Below are 24,173 nucleotides of genomic sequence, written 5' to 3'. Positions count from 1 at the left end.
GGTACAAGTAGTGTCCCTGTTGTATGTGGGAGGATGGCCTTAGGAGACAGTGATGAGACGTTTAGCAAAGGATTGTGATGCCCACAGCTTACTTTCAAATAGCTCTGGAAGAAGAACGGGCTGCACATCCCCATATGCCCACAATATGGAGAGACATGAGACAAACGTGGCAAAACGTTAGCCAGCGGTGACTCTCAGGGCACGTATTGGGGTGTTCCCTGTACCAATCATTCAGCTTTTCCATGGCTTTGACATTTGTCATAATAAAAAGGTGAGGAGAAAAAACCCCCAAGTTTGTTCCATCTGAAGTCTATTTTGGTCTGGTTCCGTAGGCTTTGCCTGGCTTTCCCTTGGCATCCTGGGCTACCGTCCTGGGTTTCTGGCTTCTTTCTTCTTCCCTTCCAGCACGCTCAGTGGTCTATTTCCCTTTCTCTTAGGAACCTCTTCTTTGGGTGTTATTCTTTTTTGGAGTTGGACATTTTTATGACCTAGTCTCTTTCTGGCAGACGTACATGGCTTTTCTAGAAGCATTTAAGGACCAGTGCGCATTGGTGCTGGTATCCTTGTTTTGTTTCCATACTGCATTATGTGCTTCAAGTAAATTTGCAAGGAAGTTTGGTTCTCTGAGACTGAAAGCCGCAGCGTCGAGAATACCATCACACTAGTCTGTAGCGCCATTAGCCTCTCTGTCTGCGAACCTTGCTCGAAGCTTTTTCTTCGCCGCTGTGAGTTTTTGCAGGAGGTCAGGCTCCGCTGGCATTACGTGCACACGGGCTGGTAAAAGACTCCTGCGTCTCATTTTATGAAATGGGACAGTCTTGGGTGGGTATCTGGCTTGTAAAACCAGGAGGTTTTTTTTTTTTTTTTTTTTTGGCCAGGGGAGTGGTAACAAGCCAGTTTTGCTGGGAGCTTCTGCTCCCCGTCCGTGGCTTGGTGACTAATGGTTTCGTGGCTTTGGGAATGAAGGATGTCATTACAAGTGGATGATGGGGATTTGGCTGCTGAACTGGATTATCTGGGTGTGCCTCTGGGTGTTGGTGCCTACACCCATTGGGAATGGGACGGTTTCTTTCTCAGGCTTCACATGGGTCCCTGGCAGCCTCCAGTCCATTTCGGTCCACTGTTCTGAGTGTCTCTGTGGTGGCCCGGAGCTAGGTGACCGTGGCCAGATTTCTGCTGTGTTAGGTGCTGCGTTTTCCCCACCCCCTGGGAGCACAGGTGTTTTCCTGACCGTCCCTCACCTCTCCAGCCACCACCACGTTTGCCCTCAGGCTGGAGTTTTGTGACCCCCGGGGTGTACTCATCTTCATATTACCAACATCCCCCCCCAGCTAATAGAATAAACACATGTGGATTCTGGAGTTGTCTTTGTTTAAAACATTTTTGGTTTTGACTATCAGCTTGTTAAACATTTAGAGAGGGAGGAAACTCGGTCTTCGCAGCCTCTTAGGGGGAGGTTTCCTCCTTCCTTGGATTATTTTTTTGTTCAGAGGTAGCTGGAGGGAAAGGAGGGGGGAGGGCACTGCCTGTGTCCTAGAGCAGAAGCAGTTATCCAAACAAACAGTGTGGCTTATGGAGCCTGTGGGTAGAATGGATCCTTGCAGATTGTAGCGACGGGGTGACTATGGTTTTGAGGTAAACAAACATACCTATGTCTTATGCAAATTAACACATACCTGTATGTTGAAAGCTTACAGGAAAGAGAAGGCAGTGATCCTAAAGCTTCTTGTTTGTTTTTTTTAAGATTTTAAAATTTATTTATTTTCAAGAGCGGGGAAAGACAGAGAGAGAGAGCACATGGCGGGGGGCGGGGGAGAAGCAGGCTCCCCGCTGAGCAGGGAGCCCCATGTGGGGCTTGATTCCAGGACTCTGAGATCATGACCTAAGCTGAAGGCAGATGCTTCACCCACTGAGCCACCCAGGCGCCCCCTTACAACTTATTTTCATAAGAGTCTATGGGAAGGATATTCACCCGGGAGACCCTGCTTCTGACCGAGCCTCCCAGCCAGATCCTAAAGACAGTCCTCCCCAGAGCTGGGTCCGTGAGGGCCTGCTGGCTCTGGAGGCCAGTAGGCAGCCAGCCTGCTGCCTCTGGGGACACAACCAGGGGACCAAGCCCTCGCCCGGCAGGCGACCCCATTGATTTAATGACCTAATTCTTGCAACAGGAAGTTGGAGGCCTTCCTGGCCCTGGGATTCTGAGGGGATGCAGTGAACCCATTCAGGATGCTTACTTATTTGAACCAATTATAAGAGACTTTAATGGAGGGAAGGGATGGAGGGGGGGCTGAGGCACAGGGAGAAGAGCTGGGGAGACCAGCGTGGGGGAGGGGAGGGGAGGGCCAGGGCTGTGCTTGGGCCTGCCTTTGAGAACGAGGCTTGTCCCTGCCATCACGAGGGTGGCGTGAACGCGTCCATAGGTTTCTGAGGGAAGGTTCCTCATGCAGCTGCTGATAAAGAAATAGCACTGGGCATCTTTCCCCTTCCTCTTTAAAAAAAAAAAAATCTTTTAAATTTCCCAGTTTAATTAAAAAATGTTAAATGGTGACCCTGCAGAAATTGACGTAGCTGCGGCCAGTGGGGTTGACAGGACTTCAAGGGCTGAGATTTCCATTCTGGCCTCCTTCTCTGGAGGCGACACTAGGTCTGTGAAACCTTCTGGCGAGGCTCCTTCCCACGAGGCCCGCAGTGGGCCTCAGCTCTCTCCCACAGAAGACTGCCCAGCAATGCCAAGTGAGTTTTTCCTTGGTGGAGGGGAGCAGGGGCGCCAGCAAGTGGGGGGCATCCCAGGTATCGTATCTAGGTCACAGGAGAGAAAAGGGGTCCTTCTGTCACCAGATTGCACGCGGTGGCTCTGGATACCACCAGGTGCTCAGCCCGTGGTCAGGGTCCCGCAGCCTGGGACGGACTGGGGACAGAGTGTGCTTTTTCAAGAGCCGAAGCTTCTAGCTCCTCCATTCACTTATAAATAGACAAGCGCTCTGAAGTCTGCATTACCCACTCCCTGGAACCTGCCAGCGGCCGAGGGTCACGAATCAGACTGAGTCCCAGGAAGATCTGGAGCTGGGTTTTGTAGGCGCGCTGGTTCCTGACTTCGGGTCTCGGGCTCTGGCTGGGCCGGGTCTCAGGGCTCCAGCTGTTCTCCAGGAAGAAAAAAGAATCTTTTAAAATCAGGTCAAAAGAAGCCTTTTTCCTTCTGTCCTGATTCCCCTGTTGTGTAGGGAGTTCACCACCACCACCTGCGTTTCCCTCCGTCAGCCTCACAACTTAGCCAGGATCGGGAGTGTCCCCGTGCAGCTGGGGAGACTTCCTCCTGCTCACTGTCCCCTTCCTGTTTGCATTGTTCTCAGCTGGACGGCGGCGAGGGGTGCAGGGCAGGCCTGCCAGGTACAGCTTCTTAGCTGTGAAAAGTGGGGGGGGGGGTGTCTCACCCAAATCAGGACATGAAGAGAGCAATATCTGAGGGCCTTTTTTTTTTTTTTTTTTTTTTGCCAAAATCATAGGAAAACAGTTTTTTAAGCCGGAAGTTCTAAACAGATGCCTCATATCAGCGCAGCCTTGGCAACATTCCACAGTCCATAGAGACAGGCCCCTTCCACTCCTCCATGTCTCAGATTCTCTGTGCGACACCGTGGAGGCAGGGGCTCCTTTGTGGTTCCCAGGTGACTCTAACAGGCTCCCCGAATCTGTTCATTCACGTAACAGAGCCCCAGATGTGACTGGCGGCCCTGTCCACCGCCCCCCACCCCACCCCCCCCGCCCCCCACCATCCAGTGTATCAGCTTCCTCTATGAGTTAGGGAGGAATTACATTTAATGAGATGTGTGGGTTCTTTTTTTTTTTTTTTTTTAAGATTTATTTATTTATTTATTTATTTGACAGGCAGAGAGGCAGGCAGAGAGGAGTGGGGAAGCAGGCTCCCTGCCGAGCAGAAAGCCCGTTGATGCGATGATGCCGGACTCCATCCCAGGACCCTGGGATCATGACCTGAGCTGAAGGCAGAGACTTTAACCCACTGAGCCACCCGGGCGCCCCAGTGTGGGTTCATTTTAATGTCTCTGAGAATAAGGCTGCCTGGGGCCTGGCCGCAGACAACTTCCAGCTTGGAGGTGGAGGAGATGTGCAGACACCCCAGAGGGGGGGGTGCTGATGTCAGCCGGCACCTTGAGACGGGAAATTTGCACAGGTGGGAACGCAGGGCTCAGGGCAGCCCAAGGAAAGTGGTACAGAGCAGAGAACAGTAAGTAGGGAAGGGCGTTCTAGGCCAAGGGACCCGCAGCTGCTAAGGCCCAGAGGCGTTGAAGGAGCGCGGTGCAGCTGGTACCTCTCAGGCGGCCCCTGAAGGGTAGTGGAGGCCCGGGTTACCACAGACATCCTAGGGGTTCAGCAGCATCCCTGGCTCCTTCCCACTAGCATCCTCCCTGTTATGACGACCAGAAACTCTTCCGACATCAAAACATGCCCCCGACTGAGCACCCCCACCACTCAGGGATGTGGTGGACAGCAGGGGTCTGGCCACCTGGCCCTGCCCAGGCCAGGGTGTGGGGGAACCCCTTTCTTCTCGCCTCCTGTCCAGCATGCAGGTCCCGGGGAGCCCTCTCTGGGCAGGTCTGTGCCTGTCCTGCAGCCCTTTTTTGTTGTTGAAAATTTATTTGGGGTAGAGAGTAGGGGAGCAGCAGAGGGAGAGGGAGAGAGACTCTCCAGCAGACTCCCCCGCTGAGTGCAGAGCCCAGCACGGGGCTCCAGCCCTGGATCCTGAGATCCTGACCTGAGCCGGCAATCAGGAGACAGGTTTAACTGGCTAAGCCACCGAGGCGCCCCCTAGAGCTCTTTGGCTTATGTGACATGAGAGGCACCCTCAGGTGTTCCCTTAGATGCTGTGTGCCTGCCGGCTTTGCTCTGAAGGGGAGTCTTATCCTGGAGGCCCTCCCAATGCTTCCAGGCGCCCCCTTCCCAGCTTAACCTCGCCCTTCTGTGCGGCTGCCTTCCCCATGGTTGTCGGGACAGCAGGGCCGGACGGGACAGCAGGGCAGGGTGGCCGCGCTCTACTAGCTGTTGGCTCGTCTGGAATCTGGTCCTGGGGATTTGATTTTCACGCTGCAGGAACCTTCACCCAAGGGCTGATGTGACAGCTTCGTTTCCCTTGCTGTGATGGGCGGGTTGCAGCTCTGACGTGGGAGGTGTTTGGGGGGTGACTTTGGACCCCAGGAGTTTGCACGCACTCCTGCGCCCCCAGCGCTGCTGCCAGAGACGAGCGGGGCTCATCTGTGTTCAAGCCTCAGAGATGCTCCCCTGCAGTGGGGTTTTTAGGTCAGGCTGTGCACAGCTTCCCACAGGTGGTGGTGGGGGGTCTCTGAGGAGCAAGGAGGGGCCCTTTCCCCGTGGCTTTTCAGTGTTTTTCTGACTTTTCATTTTCAAATCTGCAGAGAAGTTGAAATAGTGAACTATGTATGCCCTTTACCTAGTGTCAGCAGCATTAACCCTTTGCCATAGCTGCTCACACACTCCCTGTGCACACGCACACACACTTACGCGCACACACCTTTTCCCCCTGAAACGTTTGAGAGTAAGCTGCAAGCACTGAGATGTTTTACCCTTAGTACTCCAGCCTGTCCTGCTTAAGGCCCCGGGTGTTTTCCAGAGCACCCGGGATAAAATTCAGCAGGACACACAGCATTGATACAATACCATTATCTAATCAATACTCCCTAGTAAAGCTTCCCTAATTGCCCAGTATGCACCCCCCCAACTCCAATCCCATCAAGGATCATTCACTGTGTTTAGCTGCCTTAGGCTCATTATCTTCTTTTCTGACTGGCAGGAGTTTGGGGCTCTGGCCATTTTTTTTCCTTTTCTATTTTTTTCAGTTAAAATGGCTGAGGCTTCTCCCAACTCCTGAGCCAGGAGGGCCTTGATAGGATGCAGGCCCCGTCACTTCTCAGCTCCGTGGCCTTGGGCAGGTCACTTACCATCCCCGAGTCGCAGCTGTCTTATCTGTCCAATGGGAATAATTCTTACCTTGCAGGCTTGTTGTGGGACTAAAATGAACAAGGCCCCTGTGATGAGTGTGACTGGCGCGTGCCTGGCCCTTGGAGAAGGCTCCAGCAACAGCAGTAATTATCACTGTTGTTCTGCCTGGCTTCCCAGAGCAGGAAGGAGCTTCGGACCAGGGTTGAACTCGGGTTGGCCAGCGCGGGAGGAACTCCTTACCCCAGGCTCATCCCAGGAGAACGCGGCTGCGTCCTACAGGCTCCCTGACTCGCCAGAGCTGCTATTAGACCTGTTGTGCTCATGCGGTGGAGCGCGCCTTGAGAACGCGGAGCCTGACTCTGGATAGTGGAGGCTGCAGTGTGGAATTTATTAATTAAGGCAGTTGCTCATGGGGCCCCAGAGTGCAGGAGTTTGCGGCTTAATTACTGAGAGCAGAGCTTGTGGAAATTTTCTGCAGTGCCTCAGTTTTGAGGTCGCTGACGGTGGGAGCTGCAGCCGGGGCTCGGTCCCGCCTCCCTCTCCCTGGCCCTGAGCGCTTTCTACCCATTTACAGGCTCCCTGGGACAGCAGCGTCACACAGTGGTTCAGGACTTGGACGATCTGGGTCCGAATGCTGCCTGGGTGCGGAGTAGGAGGGGCTGGCTGAGGGGTCACTGGGCGACCTCTGCGTCAGCATGTCCTCATTTGTTCAATCTTGCAAGGACGTTTGTTCTGAGGCCTCAATGATTCCTGTACGTGAAGGGGTGAGCGCGGCACTTGGCCAACAGTTTAGAGTGTGTATCAACGATTTCTTTAGAGGAGTTCTCAACCCAGGCTGATTTTGCCTCCCAGAGAACACACGGCAATGTCTGGAGACATTTTTGGTTGTCCCAGTCCAGGAGGAGCTGCTGCTGGCACCTACTGGGTACAGCCCAGGGACGCTGCCCATTAGCCTACAATATTCCAAAATCCCCGTGGTGCCCAGGTTGGGAAACTGCTTTAAGGCACCCCCAGGGATTCAGGGCGGCGGGTGAAACATGGAGGTGCAGTCCTGCCCTCCCCCGACCCCGTAGCTCTTCACCCCTTATCAGTTCCTTTGAGCCAGTTGGGGGCCGACGGGTGAACTGGGAGGGAAGAGGCAGGAAAGCAAGCTGGGTGTTTTAAGCCCTTGAGTTTACTGTTTAGTCTTATTCCCACCACCACCCCCATCTATAACCAAAATATCACTTACATCATCTCTTATCACCGTGTGATCTTATCATTAGAGTAACTAGTGTTTATTGAGCCTTTGCTGGATGCCAGTTACTAACTATGCCTCTCTCTGCTCTCTCTCTGTTAATCTCATTTTCACAGCCCTGATAGGAAGGTGCCATTATCGTCCGCATTCTACAGATAAGGAGACTGAGGTCTTATTAATGGGAAGGCTCTAAGCTATCTGAAATTCAACCCTTGGTCCTTTTCCAAAACTGTTCCTCCTGCATCTCTCCCGTCGTGGTTGACAGGAGTGCTGCCTTCCGGTGCTTAACCCCCACACCTGGGCGTCCCCGTCCCGCGCACCCGTGTGCCGTGCCAGCGGGCCCTCCTGATGTCCCGGCCCGTCTGCGGGCCCTCCTGATGTCCCGGCCCGTCTGCTCCTTTCGCCTGGATTGCCACCACGGCCTCCCCGCTTCTGCGCTCAGCCCCCGGCCACCTCTCTGAGCCGGAGCGCTCCTGCCAACACCCAGGTCAGGCCAGGCTACACCTCTGCTTGCTGCCCCATCTGACGGGTCCAGGCTGGGTTTCCCAGAGGCCTCACTGTCCGCACCCCTTGTCCCTGTGCACGTTCCCTTCCTGTGGCCTTCCTTGCTCATCTTCCAGCTCACCGCACCCTGGGGCCTCCATCCAGCTCTGCTCTGGGCTCCCACGGCTCACTCCGTCACCCCGTTCCAGTCTGTGCTCAGGAAGGCCCACACGGCCACCCCGCATTCCTGGCTCCCTCACCCAGCTCGGTTTTGATCCCAGCACCCGTCGGTCACCTTCTGCCGCCCACACTGTATTTATGCCGCATTGTTTGGTTTTTATTTTGTTTGCTCTCCCCCCTCATCAGGGTATGTAGGCATTTTCTACTGTTTTTTCGCTGATACATCCCAACACACCTTCGGTGCCGAATACACTTTTTGGTCGGTGACTTCCCCAGGGCCACCTGCTGGTAATGGGGCCACCAGGATGCCAGCGCTTCACCTTTACGGCAGTTGCTCTGTCCTCACCACCCTGTCAGGGCAGGGTCTCCCAGACCTGGCTGCTCCCCACGTTCTGACTCTGTCTCCAGAATGCTTTGCCGACGTCCACTGTGGGAACAACTCTATGTGAAGGACAGTTCTGCCCCACTTGCCAGCCCCCGTGGGCTTCTCCATGGCCCGTGGAGTCCAGTCCTAGCTCCTCAGCCTGTCCTCAGCCCCACCTCCCTCCTGATCCGGTGGGGCTCCCCCCCCCCCCGCCAGCTCTGCCCCAGGGTCTTCATGGTGGTCTTGAGAAGCTCAGACCTTATGTATGCACCCCTGCTTCGGTGCCTCTGCCCACCCCTCTCAGAGACCCCTGGGGTCCAGTACCAGCTCTCGCCGACACCTCTCACACGACACCTCCTTCCTCCTCCAGGATTTCCAGAGTCTCAGTCTTCTCCCCCGGACACATCCCCCTCAGAGCCGGGTCAGGCGCCCCGCTGCGGGTCCTCAGGGAACCTTGCACTTACCCTTCGTGTCATCTGTGCCCATGTCTGCGGGTGTGCTTACCTGGCCGTGACTCCGGGAGCCCTCATCTCAGGCAGACCATGGCTGCTCTGCCCAGCTGCGCGTCCGATGCCTCCCACAGGGCCTGGCATGTAATAGACGCTCAGTAATTGTTCAGAGAACGTCCCTGGGCTCCAGGGTCCTTCTCCTCCCCTTCTGCCAGCAAACTCCTGCTCATCCTTCAAGACCTCCCAGCAGTTTCCTCTCTCCTGAGCTCCTCCTCTGTGTGCTCGCAGAGCTTTGCCCATTCCTCTTTCTGTCACTTACTGCGCCCGGCCTGTCCCGCTGCTGCTGAGCTGCTCTGGGGAAGGGGCGGGGCATGGCGCAGTCCGTGCATGGGACCCTGGCGGCGTTCATGTCTTCGCCCGACCTATCTCTTTGGCTCATCCTTAGGTACTGTTTGTGCTGTTCTGCGTTTGCTTCGTGTAGTGTGGTCTCCTTAGCCACTTGGGCACTTCCTGGAAGGCAGGCTCCGTGTCACAGCCCCACGTTGGCATCTCCTATTCCCTGAGCCTGACATGGGGTTGTGTACCCCAAGAAAGGTTTTAGGAAATCCTTCTTGAATCTGGATCACATCTACTTCAGGTTCCAGGACCCATGGCAGTTTGAGAGGCATTCTTTTTCTCATTCTGGACCAGCTTTATAATTTGCAGGGCCCGGCACAGGGCCCCTTGTTCAGAAATGATTAAGCGGTTCAAAACTGTGATAGCAGAGCTCTAACCCAAGGATGGGGCCTTCTGGGCCTCCACTCATGAGGCCTGCCCTGATCCCATTGTATCCAGTGAGGGAAGACATGGTAGGGGTCACTATTCCATTTTTACAGAGGGCAAAATCAAGTGACCAACCCCGGATGCACAACTGATGGGCAGCAAAGCAGAACCGTCTTCCACTGGCTTGAGGACCACCAGGACTTTGAGCCTCAGTTTTCTCCTCTGTAAAATGGGAACATTGACCTGATCATAAAATGGCAAATAGAACAGCTGGTCGCAAATCCCTGGACAATCCCATCAGGAACAGCACTGCCTTCCCCTTCAAGACACTAATACAAAGGTCCTCTCTGCTGCTTGGAAGGACCTGAGTCCGGTAGACAGTAGGAGGCTAATTGGCTGTTGTGGTAGTTGAAGAAATTAAAGCTTTCAGAAGTGGAGAAGGCTGCCCCTTCTCATCTCTTTTTGAAGGACTGTGGGGACTTGGGTGGAAGGTTCCCCAGGGAGCCTTGGTATTTCGGTGCTTTGATATCTAGAGGAATAAAAGAGCAACTAATCAGTAAAGATGCCTGTTCCCCTGGGGGTAGCTGTTCCCGCAGTCCGAGGGTGGTGGGAGTGGCAGGGGTGGGTGACTGTTCCTTCCTCCAAGAGTCGTTGCTGCTTGAAGAGATACACAGACCAGAGACCCAGAGGGTTCCAGCAGCATCTACCTGTAGGGCAGGCTTTTGAAATCTCACTTTCTCTGGGAACCACGTTCCCCACCCCGTGAGTGACCATCTTTCTTTTCCAAAAGACAGTGAAAGAGGGGTTTCCTAGCTGTCCTCGGCCCCCTACCTCCTGCAGAACAGGTTTTTATTGGTTTTCTTTTCTTTTTTTTCCCCCTAAGATTTTATTTATTTATTTGGTAGAGAGAGACACAGCAAGAGAGGGAACACAAGCAGAGAGAGTGGGAAAGGGAGAAATAGGCTTCCCGCCAAGCAAGGAGCCTGATGTGGAGCTCTATCCCAGGACCCTGAGATCATGACCTGAGCCAAAGGCAGAAGCTTAACAACTGAGCCACCCAGGTGCCCCAGAACAGGTTTCTCGAAGTGTCATCCTCAGACCTCGTGCTCACAGCGGGGTTGAGTTGGGCGTCTGCCTGTAACCAGGGGCCCCGAGATCAGTGTGCAACAGCAGAGGAGGGGGCTGGGTGCCCCCCTACCCGCCTCTGCTGGGCTCCCACACAGGACCTCAACAATGAGATTGTGCGACAGCGTTCTTTGATCCCTGCGAGAGGCGTGTTAGGGGCCCGGAGACACGTGGGCAGGCCGGCAGGTTGTCACTGACCCGCAGCCGTGTTTTATGTGGATGGGGGCAGTTGGCTTATGTTTACACGTCCAGCCACAGATGTTCCCAGGCACAGGACAAACAGCAGTGCGCGTCTGAGCACAGAGCAGGTGGAGCACGGTGGCCCGGTGCCCGGCTCAGGCTGTGCGCGACAGGCGGGATGCCTTCCCGTGCAGGTGCCGGGCTCGCCCGTCAGCTGCCTGAGTGACTCACTCTCCGTTGGACACGGTGACTAACCCGGGGCTGGAGGGGGTGTGGTGGCCTGCTTCAGCCGGAAATGACAGGCGGGCCGTGCTGCAGTCAGCACCTGATCCCAGAGGTGTTGGTGCAGGTTCCCCGGGCTGGCCAGACACACAGGTATTTCTGGACCGCGGCGGAGCCCGCTGCCAGGAGCTTCCCACCGGTGTTGTGGGTCCATCGGCGTGGGGCGGGGTTCCAGCTCGGACTCTGGCAGCCCCGAGGGCCCTCCCGGCTCCTCCCATGACCCATGTTCTGTGTTTCCACAGGGCCCCACCTTCCTATTTCTCCCCGGCCACAGCCCGCCCATCACAGTTGAGGAGCTGTTTGCCTGAAGTTAATTTCCGGAGGCAGGTAAGGAGCCAGGGGAAGGACTTCTGGTAGCAGGCCCCAGGGTGGTGCTGGGGAGTGCGTGTTGGGTCTGGGCTGCGGGGCTCCGGGAGCTGCTGCCGCTTCCTTCTCCCACCGATACTCCTGCTCTACTGCTCTACTGCTCTACTGCTCATTTCTCCTGCCGCGCACGCTCTTCCCGTCAGCGCCGTGGCTCGGCGCATTTCTTTTAGGCTAAGATGTGTGCATTCTCTGAATTAATATTTTGTGCAAGTTCTGTGAATCGCACAGTTATATGTTGTTTTACCTTGCCTGTGTGTAAACGTACCTTTGTTAATGTGAGCATTCAAAATATATTGCAGCTTTTTTTTAAAAAAATGGGTAGAACAGAAGACAAGTGCTGGGACCCATGGGGCAGAGGCGGATTGTGTGTGTCAAGGAAGCTCGTGCTGTCTCGCCCCAGCCTAAGGTGACTCGCTGTTTTCCGAGCAGGTGTAACACCACCCCGGGTATAAGTGTATACTCCAGTTTTATAAATGCGGGCATTCGAACAGCATGAGCTTCAAGTTCATACATGAGAATGCACACAGGTGACTGTGTTTGTATTCAAAGCCACTTGTGCCCGTCCAGAGGAGGCCAGCGTTCGAAGCTGCTTATCAGAATGGGCCTGATGGCGGCGCGGGATGCTGGGCGGTTCTGCTTTGGGGTTCCTCCTGTGCCGCAGCTCTTCTAAAGTGACAGCCACTGCTTCCAGGCCAGAGCGTGTGTGCTGGGAGAGGCCAGGTCCCTGCAGGGCAGGGCAGGAACATGCTATCACGTGTGGCCTCTGTGTCCCCCATGGAACGCAGTGTGGCCGCTTAGGCCATGGGCCACTTTGTCACTTTGTATGGCCGCCTTCCAGTGGGCGGGATCCCCATCCCAGTCAGCCTTCCTCCCACAGAGCTGTGGGCTCAGAACCAACAGGAATGTAGGGGGTGTGGTGGGGATGTGTCTGTGTGTCTGTACTGAACATATGTACCTTGGTTTTCCCTTTATTACATTTGTCCCAGTCAGATGTAAGTCCCGGACTTATCTCCGCTTTTGGCATAACGCACGGCTGTCTACAGCGGCATCTAGCCATGGGCCTCTGCCCTCACCATTCATTTGAGTAGCTGATGGTTTCCCGTTTCTCTGTTCCGTTTTCTGGCTCGTCTCCATTTGTCCCTGCTTAGCTCCCACAGTGGTAGCTAGGAGAGGGAGCAGGTCTGCCTCTGACTTGAGCAGTTAACACCGAAACATTTTCTCAGGACTCAGAATGGAAGCACCACCTTTTTAGATGTTGGCATGTTTCCGGAGCATCTGGGAGACCATAACCGAGAATCACCCGTGACCTTTGCCTGCTCACGGCTCAGGGCTCCACAACTACTCTGTCCAAATGACTCGCAGTTTGGGTTTCCGTAATTCAGACACATGTCACAGGCGCCCAGTTCTTCATCCCTTATAGGGGGAATATGGACTTTCAAATGAAGTTGATCTGATACCGGTCAGAATGGTGATGACAATGTAATAGCATGTTTGTTGGGATAGGCACCAAACCCAAACACGCTTTAACAGACTTGTAGCGTATCAGCAATTGCAGCATATGTGTTGTTTGGGTTGATTATGGGTTCCTCTATTCAGTATTAATTTTCTTCACAGTGACACTCCTGATGCAGATTCTGTCTAGAATGGAACCGTGTGAACCAGTCTTGATGCCGTCCTCTATTTGGGATTGAAGTGTGGGGCAGGCCTGTGTGCTCGTGGCTCCTACATTCTGCCCCAGATCCAGCCCCCAGGTATTTCTACTTGTCAGGCAGCAGGGCAGAAGTAGCTCAAAGTAAAACTCGAAGAAAGCTAGAAAACCAGAATTCTTAGAAATGACGAGTCTGCCTCGGAAGCTGAAGTGGAAGTAACCTGGCCCCAAAGACCCGTTTGGGCCCCATGACACTCTAGGCCCGTGGCTGGGTGGTGTAAACTCCCCCCACCCCCGTAACCACAGTTTGAGTGTGGGAGGGCCTCGGGACAGTGAGGCTCCAGTGGAAGACAGTAGAATGACTGCCATCTGTATAGGGTGCCAGGATTGTTGCACAGCACAAAATTCTGTAAAACTAGACAATGTAGAATGATGCGCACACTCGGGCTCCTGGTCAGGCTCACACACTTCTCCTGGTTCTGAGCCCACATCTCTGTCGGAGGAAGCTCGGCTGGTCGGAAAAGGACAGTGAGGAAGGGGTCCCCACCCACGGGGAAGCCAGGACCCCTAGGTCCTGGGATGTACCCCCAAACCAGATACATATCCTTGTCTGAGTAGGGCCCAGCCCCTGAAGGATGACTAGATCTTGCTCTGGGACCTGGGACTGGGGTGTGGTTTGTGACTTAGGATCAGAATAAGGGCTTGAACCAGATGGGCCTGTTGGGAAGTTGGGGTGGGGGTGGGTGGGGAATCTTGCTGGAATTCTGGTTCTTTTGTGTGTGGCGACACCTAGTGGCCGGTCGCCAGTCTTCAGTGCGGCCTTTCACAAGGAGGGAGCAAGCTGGCCATTGGCCCTTGGACACAGGATGGGAGTGGAAGACTTTTACTCCCGGAAGCCCTGATTCCCAGTTTGAGGGCTTTGTGGGGGTGTTTCCGAAGTCCTCTGGGGAATAGGATGTATAGGGTAGCCTAAGGCCCACCCTTCAATTCTGTGACATTTGGCCCTAAGTCAGTGTGGGTGTCATAGTGAGGAAGACGCCTTGACACCACAGGCAGTCCTCATTTTCGGCTCAGCCAGCCGGGTGGTCTCTGTTAAGTGCCTCCCAGCCCCAGTGCTGGGCTGTGGGGATGGGCTGAGCCAGGCGGGCCGGCCCTCTAGTCGGGCAGGGGAGAGATGAGAAGCAAATATTCTAGCAAGACCCGCTCAGAAAATTGGGATGAGCCTGGGCTTTGTGACCTGGAAGGTGTAGGGGTTGTGGGGGTGGGGTGGGGGACACAGAACCTGCTTCAGTTATGCTGTCAGAGAAGTTTCCCAGAAAGGAGTTTTTAAGCACGTTGAAGGATGAGAAGAAGCCAGCCCGGGCTCAGGGGACACCCAGTGCAAAGGCCGCCGGGGAAAAGAGCTTCTTGGTATGTTCTAGAAATAGACTGGGGTCAGGAGGGCAGGGCGCGTGGGGAGGCATGTGGAGCAGGAGGCTGGGCGGCCCATGCAGGCCTCGTGGGTCCTTGTGTGGGGAGGAGAGTGGAAAGAAGTGAGGAGGGTCCGTGTGAGACGTGAAGTCCCACGACTGGACTTTCCCACTCAGCTGTGCTAGGGAGGTAGGGTTGTCTGCTACGCTGGGGATGGCGGGGCTGCCTCCCCCAGCGCCCTTCTGGAGGTGGCTTACCCCTCTTTCCCGGTTGTCAGTGTTCATTCGGCTTTTTTCTGAGCCCAGAGGAGGTGGCGGGTGAGAAGACCGTAGGGAGTGTGGCGGGGAAGGGAGGTGGGGGAAGGCAGGCCCCGGGAGGAGACAAGCTACGTCAGGTCTACAGCTCTGCGGAAGCCCCAGCTTGACGGCTTTTTAGCCCACTGTGGGGACTTTTGGGACCAGAGCCCCTGTGAGCTTACGGGGACTGAGCAGCTGACGGGGACCTGCGGGGCTCTGGCACATCTTGGAGTCTGTCCCCGCACAGAGAGCAGGCCGGCCTGGGAGAGCCCGCCGGTCCGGGGCTTGCTGGCCCCGGAGGGATGGGCGGCGTGAGGAGTGTCCTTGGCTCTCAAGCCAGGTTCCCTCGGTCCTCCAAGCGCAGCCCCTTGGCACCAGAGCTGCCGAGGCTCCGCCCCCACCAGCTGCTGCGTTATTTCTGACTCATCCAGGGGTTACAAGTGTGTAACCCAAGCCCTCCACGCCCGCTTCCTCTCTGCCGGCTCCTCCTGGGGGGGAAACCCTGGGACTTCTCTCCTGGGACCTTTCTGCAGCTTGGGGCCCTGCGGTCTCTGGACACAGCCGCAGCCCACAGGCGCTGCCCTCGGACGGGGGGTGGGCGTGTGAGGGTGACGGCCATGAGCTCAGGTGGGTATCCGTGCCCCATGGCCCCGGCTGGCCTGTCCCCATCAAGGGACTCCTTGGAGCCCGGCCCAGGCGCCAGCCTCTTGAATTCGTCAGGAGCTTCCGCGGAGGAGGCTGCCTTCGTGTTTGGGGCTCCGTCCCAAGTTTCTCCAGCCAGAAGTGCCAGCCGCCTGCCTCTGGCCGTGTCGCTTTTGCTCTTTGTGGAAGTTGCATGCTTGAGAACCTGGGACACTTTGGGCTTCCTTCAGCATATCTCTTGGGGCTCATCGCAGGCTTCTTGCTGAGGGAGTGGCTGGAAGGTCAAGCTGGCCAGAAGTTCTGGGTCAGCTCAGCGTCCCTGGGCCCAACAGCTCCTCGCAGAGGGTGCTGGCCACCAGTGCCTGCACCGGGATCGAGCCGCTTGGTCCGGCTGCCTGGGGCCAGTAGGGGTGAGGGAGGAACGTGCAGCTCCCCACCTGCTCTGGGCTCTCAGAAGCGAGACCCCGAAGCCCCGTGGGCCTCCCGGTGGCCCCTGCCAAGCACCCAGTCTGGATCCGGTGCAGCCCATTCCGACCCCCTGCTTCAGCGCCTCTCCCCGCTCTGCAGGAGCCCCCAGGGCTGGCCAGGGGATGAACCGCGAGGGGGCGCCCGGGAAGAGCCCGGAGGAGACGTACATTCAGCAGAAGGTTCGAGTGCTGCTCATGCTGAGGAAGATGGGATCGAATGTGAGTGCCTTCGGGCTGCGGAGCAGCTCTCCTCGGGAGGGTGCCTGACAAGGGCGGCCGCCACCTGCTGTGACCGCGCTGCTCTGGGAGTGGGGCTGCTGGCCTTGGGGTCGGGCTCTGTGGCCAGTCCCGTCCAGTTCTGGGGGTACTCTGGGGTGGTCTTCCCATCCCTATGCCGAGCTGGGGCCGGGGGGGTATGTGAGCCCCTATGGGCCCTGACCTGACACTTTGCCCGTCTTCCCAGGAGCTGCCCACGGGGTGCTGGGCAGAAAGGGCCCCGAGAGGGCCTCCTTGTTCAGGAAGAAAGGGATGGGCTCCCTGGGCAGGCCCCGTGCTGCAGGGAAACGCAGTCTCAGATCTGATCCTGGGGGACCATGGGCCTGGCATCCGGCAAGGGGGAGGGGGCACTTGCTCTGGAACCCAAGGGTCAGGACTCAGGAACAGGGGCCCAGGGATGAGAAGAGGCAGGCCGCCCTTCACCGTGGCCTTCTCGCCCGTGCAGCTGACGGCCAGCGAGGAAGAGTTCCTGCGCACCTACGCGGGGGTGGTGAACAGCCAGCTCAGCCAGCTGCCCCAGCACTCCATCGACCAGGGTGAGTCCCTGCGCGCCCGCCACGCCTCCCCCAGAGGCGCCAAGCTGTGGTTCCTGGGGGAAACTTAGCTCCGGGGTCCACGTGGAGGGTCCGGAGCAGCCTCCCTTCCACGGAGCTGAGCCCCAGGCCCCGGGCCCTGGGCCCATTTCTTTCCCCAGGTGGGAGCCGAGGACCCCATCGGGTAATGCTGGGATCCCCTCTTTTTAGCCTCGGAGGAGCTGAAAAATGGAGGCATCTGGGAGTCCCTGGGACTGCAGAGGCTCTGGGTTTTTGCATTTCTTCCGTCTTTGGCTTGACCCCCGCCCACGCAGTACCTGATGCAGGGAGAGCGTGAAACCGCCTCCTGGGCTCGGACCTGTCCTGGGCTTGTGTGTTCCCAGCTGTACCCAGGCAAGAGGCCCCAAGGGCTCTACCCCAAGGCCTCCGTCTGCCCAGGGGAGTCGTTTCCGTTCTGGTGCTCTCCCCCGATCATAATAATGGTAGCAGGCGATGCTCCGGTATTCCTCGTCTGGCGGGTGCCTGCTAAATGCCGGCCACACATCATTCATTTAATTGTGGGAAGGTACTGGTGATATTACATCACAGGCAAGGAAATGGGTTCGGATGAGTGAGGGATCGTCCTGGTCTTACTGCCCGTCCCCAGAGGACTCAGGACGACCTGCTGCCGTGCTTCAGGCCAGGGCTTGTCACCGTCTACTCCAGAGCAGCAGGAGGCTGGGCTCTCCCATTCTGGAAGGCTTCCTCTGACCCTGGATCCCACAGCATCCTCACTGGCACTTCCATCTAGTCCTTTCCTTTTTTTTTTTTGCCTCGTTGATGTTACTGACCATGAAATGGGCAGCCTATGGGGTGTCTGTGTGAGCCGGCTCCCAGCAGCGGAGCGCCGAGGGGCCTGTGGCTGATCCGTGGGGCCCAGGAGGAGAGCAGGTGTAGCATACGAGGCCGCTTGTCTTGAAACTGCCCTTGCTCTCCTGGAGAGCACAGGCCTCAGCTCTGGCGCAGGGCCCGGCTCCCCAGCTCTGACGCCGGCTGTCACCTGGCCTGTGCACCCAACTCAGCAGAAACGTACAGGGCGTCCCCGTGGCTCTGGCAGCTCCCGGAACAGCCTGCCTGGGTCACACTCACTCACCCCGCAGCCTGTTCTGTACTGACAGCCGGGGTAGAGTCAGCCCCTCCTGGGGTTTTGTTTCTGGGAGAGAGCCTTTCTCATCCCTGGCTGATCCGTGTTTCCAGCCCCCACCCCCACCCCACCCCACTGGATCCTGAATCATATTTCCCTGCGACCCTCAAGCTGCTGGGTCCCTAGGATATTGCCTTTTCTCCCACCCCAGTTTTAAGTCACTGAATTAACCAGAAGTAGGGCTGGGCGATAAGGATGCCTCCAGAAAGATGCTGTTAAAGCAAAAAATCATAAGTTGTGGAGCTGTATGTCTTTGTAGAAAACACCCTCTACCACACACATGCACTCACTCATGTATGTGTGTAGGAAAGCAAGCTGAACGAACATAGACCAGGCTGTTAATAGGAAGTTTTAATAGAGAGTAGAACTACATAAGGGACATTAACTTTCCAAGTCACACGTTTTTGGAAAACATTATTTAACCTTGTACATACATTGCTTCTGCAGTAAGGGCAAGTTTAAAAGAGCATGAAGAGAACTCTCTGTCTCACCTAGCTGAACCAGCAGTCGAAAATAAAAATGAACTATTAACTGTGTGGAGTTAAGGTCATGATAATGACCTTAAACTGCTAAGCAGTCGGGAGTGAGCCACGGCATGTGGGCATGACCCCAGAATTGGGACCTTCTGAGTTGTGGGCAGGCCTCAGCTACGTCTCCCCAGGTTGCAGGCTTCCAGAGCTGCACCAGGACCCGGCTTAGTGGCTGGGGTTGGTTCTCTGCTGTTGGGGCCCCCTGCATGCTGGTCTCAGCCGCTGAGCTAAGCCGCATAGGAAGACACGACACACTGCTGCAGATGGTCCCAAGGATTCCTGTGGACTGGTTAGGCGGTGAATGGGCAGCTGCTCCTGGGAGAGCTTCATGAGCCCGGCATTAACTTTGTGTGCCTAAGGACACTGCAGACGAATGCACGACAAAACTGCAGTCGGCACAGTCTCTCCTGTCGCTGGGGGCACGACCCCAAGAGCAAAGCCTTGCATCGCTGCCCTCACTGTGGGGCCAAAACTGTCTTGGCTAACATGCTCGCCTGCCTTCCTTATCTGTCGGCAAGGCCGACCTTAGCTGATGCCACAGGGATGCTGCTGGCAGGGGCCCAGGGGCTGCCCAAGTGGTGAAAGTCTCAGATCATTGCTTCCAGTGCACGGGGTCCCATAAAGACCTAGGAGCACCGGCGTGATGGGCTAGACAGGCTGGTAGAAATCTGCTGTGAGCACCTCCTGCCACAAGGTGGCACTGTGTCTCAGCAGATGCCCAGCACTGTCCTGCAAGGGCCCGAACTCCGGGAGCTCCTCTCTGTGGGCCTGAGGCCACCCTCCAACGGGACAGAGCTTGGCATGGGTCTGCCATTTTTTTTTTTTTTAACTTTTTAAAAAGATTTTATTTATTTATTTGACAGCGCTCAAGTAGGCAGAGCAGCAGGCAGAGGGAGAGGGAGAAGCAGGTTCTCCACTGGGCAGGGAGCCCGATGTGGGACTCGATCTATGGACCCCAGGATCATGACCTGAGCCAAAGGTAGCTGCTTAACTGACTGAGCCATCCAGGCACCCTGGTCTGCCATCTTTAGACTTGCACATGCTTCCTTTCTGGGGATGGAGGGGTCTGGTACTGGGAGCCCTGCTGGCCCTGCCTAACCGACCCCCCCCCCCCCAGAGAGGAAAATGGGCTGGGCGCCCCTCACCCCACGCCCAGGCCTCCTGGTCTTCCTTCCGTGAACTGTGAACGTGGGTGCGGTATTTGCTGGGTCCGGGCTGGTGCGTGGGCCTGCACTGTAGGGGCTCCCTAGCCCGCGCTGAGCCGTGGGCCAGCCTGGCCTCTGCCGGTCTGAAACCTCCCCTGACAGCCTCCTTCTGGAAGAACTCCTTTCCCTCCCTGGTCCTCAGCAGTACACCTCTTTGTGTCTCTCCGTCTCCCCCGGCCTCATCTTCTGCCTCCTCCGCTCGCTGTCCACGAGTGCTCCTTTTCCCACACCACACTGATGATGCCTTCCACCTTCGGCCCTCCCATCTGTCACACCCCCGCCCGCGGGTCTCACGGGCTCTGGTCCATGTCCTCCAAATATACACCCTCAGCCCAGACCCTCTCCTGACCCCCAGAACTTTACACGTGACTCCTCCTGACCATCTCGCCCCAGACAAGCCACACTCAGATCCGGATTCATGCTCTCCCCACGGATCTGTTCCTGCGCCTGTGTTCTCAGTGCCAGACATGTCACCAAACACCCAGTGCGCCGGGGACTCCTCTTTGGAGACCCAAGTGTCTAGTAAGTTACCAAGTCCTTGTGATTCTTCTGCCTTTCGCTCCTCAGAGCTTCTGTCCTCTCCGGCCTGGTTTGAACCCTCACTGTGTTTAGAGCCTGTATTCATGTTCTGATCCCCGCAGACAGTTCCTGGCATCTTGACTTCTTACCTTGCCTCTCCAGTGTACTTCCTACCCCTACTTCAGCAGGTCTTTCCCTGACTTAAAATCGTTCAGTGGCTCCCTACTGCCCTGTGGTTGAAATCTGGCCCCCTAATGTGATCAGCAAGATCCCCGGACATGGTGACCTCATGCCCTGTAAACAGCCCTAGCAAATGGCTTTCAGCTCCTGTCTGGGGCTGGTCCTTGTGTCTCTGCATTTGCCTCTGGGCTGCCAGGAGCTCAGCCCTGACCCGCAGCCGTCCCCTGCATCTCACAGGCTGGGCCAGGCCCTCCTGTGGTTACCATCACACACATGCGCCCCAGCCGTGCTTCTCCCAACACTGTCTCCTGGTCTTTTCTTGAGCAACTCTGAGCCTCTTCAGCCTGGGCTTATGGCTTCCCCCTTCGTATTTCTGGGGCTGGGCCCCCACAAGGCCCAGGGCACGCTTGGACAAATGAATGGACCAGGCTGTGGGTCCGAGGGCCCACTGTCCCCCAGAAAGGCAAGTGCTCAATTCTCTGAGCACTGTCTCCTGCTCCCCCAGGGTGGCCCAGCAGACCTGACAGCCAGGCAGGATTGCCTCTGAGCCAGAGGAGATCAGTACCTCTCTGGGACAGTCGCCTCGCTGAGAAAGCCAGCTGGAGGTGTGGGGGGTCGAGAGCTGCAGCTTCCAAAAAGCAAGCTTGATGGATGCTGAGTTCATTCTTATCGCTGGTGCTACTTTGTGTTGATCTTCTTTCCTGGTCATAAGATAATGCACAGTCATTGTAGAAAGCGGGGAAAGGGAGAAGCAGCAGAAAAGCTGGACGGACTGAATCCGACCACTTGGCTCCGAGCACTGTTACCTCCTGGTCAAGAACCCATCAGCCTTTTAAACACAGGCTTGTATCGGGCAGCCGGGTGCACCCAAAACTACAAGGTCACCGAAGCTGGGGTGAAGACCCAGGTCTCTCGGCCTCAGCGGTGACCAGTGATGGCAGCAGCTCTGCCCTCCCTGGTTTTGCTCCGTCAGCTCCCTGTCTCCATGTTCACTTCCTTCCCCTTTTAGGGAGGTATTAAGGGCAGCCAGACATCTCGCTTGTAGCTTTAAAATACATTCTGGGGCACCTGGGTGGCTCAGTCCATTAAGTGTCTGCCTTTGGCTCAGGTCATAATCCTAGGGTCCTGGGATCGGGCTCTGCACCGGGCTCTTTGCTCAGCAGGGAGCCTGCGGATTCCCTGCTCGTGCACTTGCTCATGCTGGCTCGCTCGCTCTCTCTTTCTGACAAATAAATAAATAAAATCTTTTTTAAAAAAATAGGCTCATATTTTCATCATAAATTTGGAACCATACAGTATAAACATTTAATATCCATTTTAACATGCATGTTTTACTTATGATTAATTTTATAGTATTTTTTTAAAAGATTTTGTTCATTTGAGTTAAAGAGAACAAGCAGGGGGAGCAGCAGAGGCAGAGGGAGAAGTAGGCCCCCCACTGAGCAGGGAGACTGATGCAGGGCTTGAATCCAGGACCCTGGGATCATGACGCTTCAGCTGACGAAGCCATCCAGGCGCCCCGATGATATTATAGTATTTTTTTTTTTACAAATTTTATTTATTTATTAAAGAGAGAGAGAGCACAAGTAGGCAGAGTAGCAGGCAGAGGGAGAAGCAGGCTCTCTGCTGAGCGGGGAGCCCAATGTGGGGCTCCAGCCAAGGACCCCGGGATCATGACCGAGTCGAAGGCAGGTGCTTCACCACCTGAGCCACCCAGGTGTCCCCTATTTTATAGTATTTTAAAACAGTTTTGAAGAAAACATTTTAGTGATTGCTTAACGTGCAGCCCCCGGCTGTGCCATAATTCGCGAACCGGTCCTTTCCCCTTTGTGTGTTTCCTTCTCCTTTCTGCTGCTGATCACAGTGGCAGCACCCACTTACTGAGCTCCTCCTGTGGGCCGGCTCCCTTGTAGGTAGCACACAAGTGTGACCCCAGTGAGTCCCCGTGACCGTCCTGAGGCAGGTGCTGTCACTGCCCCGCCTCAGAGAGGAGGGGACAGGCCTGGAGAGGGTTGGTCTAGTGCTGGGCGCCCAGCCATGGGGGCGGGAACCCGGGTGTGGCCAGCACCCAGCATCCATCCTTGCTCGTAACCCTTCCTCTTCATTTATTTTAAGATGAATTCTAGGAGTGGCTTTAAGTTCATGTGCTTTTTTCAGCAGTACTGAGTTTTATCTGAGGAACAGGGGTGATTTAGGCAATTAATATATCAATTAAGATGCAGAAGTCATTTGGCGTTTTTTGCTGCCTTTTAATCCTGGGCCCTTCCCCCGAGGTGCCTATGAATGTGCTGGTTCTCTGCACACTCTGGCTAGGGGATGGCGTGCCCAGCGAGGGCCAGTCCCCAGCCCCCACTGGCACTCTGCTGAGCCTCCCTAGGACAAGGCGCTTGCAGAACTCTCGTCCTCGTGCGGCGCCGTGGATAGGCTCTTGTTTAGGTGTCCCAGCACTGGTCTAGATGTGGCCCCTTTTGTGAAGAAGGCTTCTGTCCCTGCCCTGCCCCGGGGCCTCCCAGGACCTCCCCTGGCCTGCCACCGCTCCCCATCTTGGCCCCAGGAGCCACAGTGCTGGCACGCTGGCAGCTCAGGTCTGTTCCAGCCTCGGTCTGATCATGCTCTTTCTCCAAGAGACTTTCCAGGGAACGTCCCCAGCCTGGAGCCAGCTGGGCTGTCCCAGGGCTCTTCTGGCTTTCCACCCTGGAAGCCAAAGCTGCTGCTCAAGGTATGCTGCCAGGGAGCCTAAAATAGGTCATTTGGTCTCAGGGTTACACTGGGAACCTTGTTAAAATAGTTGTGGTCCCAGGCACACCCCGGGGGAAGCCTGTGACACCGGGGAGGGCCCACCACCACGCAGGCTTCACGGCTGACCAAGGGGCTGCCCTCCTCTGCTCATTCCCCCCTTCATGGCCCTCTCGAGCCCCGGGTGAGATGCTGGCACCGTGGGGCCTCGTTCCACGGCCAGCCTTCTTCCTGGAGCCGCGTCCCACGCCCTCCAGCTTCTGCTCTCGCACTTCCTCCGCGCAGCCCTCTCTGGCTCCTTCCGGGCTCAGCCGGGGCCTCTCCTCTCGCCGCGGAGCTCCCTGCAGCCTTTTCTGCAGGGTAGCGGCTGTCACATTATCAGGAGCCCTTTGGGACCCAGATCTGTGCTGTGTTCCCAGTGACACATGCAGCACCTAGTCCAGCTTCGAGCACAGAGCTGGAGTTTTCCTGAATCCTTGTGCAGACCGGGCCTCCGGGAGTCACGTCCTGTACAAGCGGGGACCGTCTGCTGGGCCTTCTCCCAGGGGGGCTCCCAGCTTCTCCCAGAGTCTCCCGGCGATGACAGGCTCTGGGCTGTAATGGCAGTCAGGACTCGGGAGAATTCCAGTTTATGGAACAAGAGGGTTTTTTTGGTTTTTTTTTTAAACTTTAATCAACACTTAGATGAGAATTACCTGTAACCTAGTAATAATAAAATTGAACCCAAAAGGTCAGGAATCAGACTGAAAAGTCAATTCGAAGGATTGGGTATGTGATAACCCAGGTCACAGTAAGAAAAAGGCATCCCAGGGCACCTGGGTGGCTCAGTTGGTTAAGCAACTGCTTTCGGCTCAGGTCATGATCCTGGAGTCCCAGGATCAAGTCCCACATCAGGCCCTCTGCTCAGCAGGGAGCCGGCTCCTCCCTCTGCCCCTCCCCCCTTTCAGGTTCTCTCTCTCTCTCTCTCAAATAAATAAAAAAGTCTTTGAAAAAAAGAAAAAAGCATCCCAAGTCTGGGTCAGGGGCGTGCTGAAAAGCAGGGCCTGTTGCCCCATGAGGCCTCTGGTCCTGGCCTGGGAAGGGCTGCTTTGACCCTTCCTTACCCAGCCTCGTGGGTTCTAGTGCACAGAACCAGAACAGGGCCTCAGAG

At 56.1% G+C, this 24,173-nt stretch overlaps 1 protein-coding gene across 5 annotated transcripts in view; it reads left to right on the top strand.

Annotated features, from left to right (window-relative positions):
- The window catches only part of CTNNBIP1 (catenin beta interacting protein 1), a 46,980-nt gene that overhangs the window by 9,112 nt on the left and 13,695 nt on the right, over positions 1–24,173 (top strand). Inside the window, exons 1-5 of one of the 5 annotated variants that reach the window (XM_045063709.1) lie at positions 11,044–11,125; positions 11,275–11,359; positions 13,013–13,149; positions 15,962–16,080; positions 16,583–16,673. In XM_045063709.1, coding sequence (XP_044919644.1) covers positions 15,985–16,080; positions 16,583–16,673 — 187 coding nt within the window. In that variant the 5' untranslated portion in view covers positions 11,044–11,125; positions 11,275–11,359; positions 13,013–13,149; positions 15,962–15,984. Of the gene's footprint in view, positions 1–11,043; positions 11,126–11,274; positions 11,360–13,012; positions 13,150–15,079; positions 15,380–15,961; positions 16,081–16,582; positions 16,674–24,173 lie in introns of those variants that run through there. The other 4 variants (XM_045063708.1, XM_004768603.3, XM_045063707.1 and 1 more) reach the window with 4 other exon arrangements.

The sequence above is a fragment of the Mustela putorius genome, unplaced genomic scaffold (assembly GCF_011764305.1).
Source record: "Mustela putorius furo isolate JIRA1106 unplaced genomic scaffold, ASM1176430v1.1 tig00003853_pilon_pilon_pilon, whole genome shotgun sequence".
NCBI lineage: Eukaryota > Metazoa > Chordata > Mammalia > Carnivora > Mustelidae > Mustela > Mustela putorius.
This window is presented reverse-complemented; position numbering and strand designations above follow the sequence as displayed.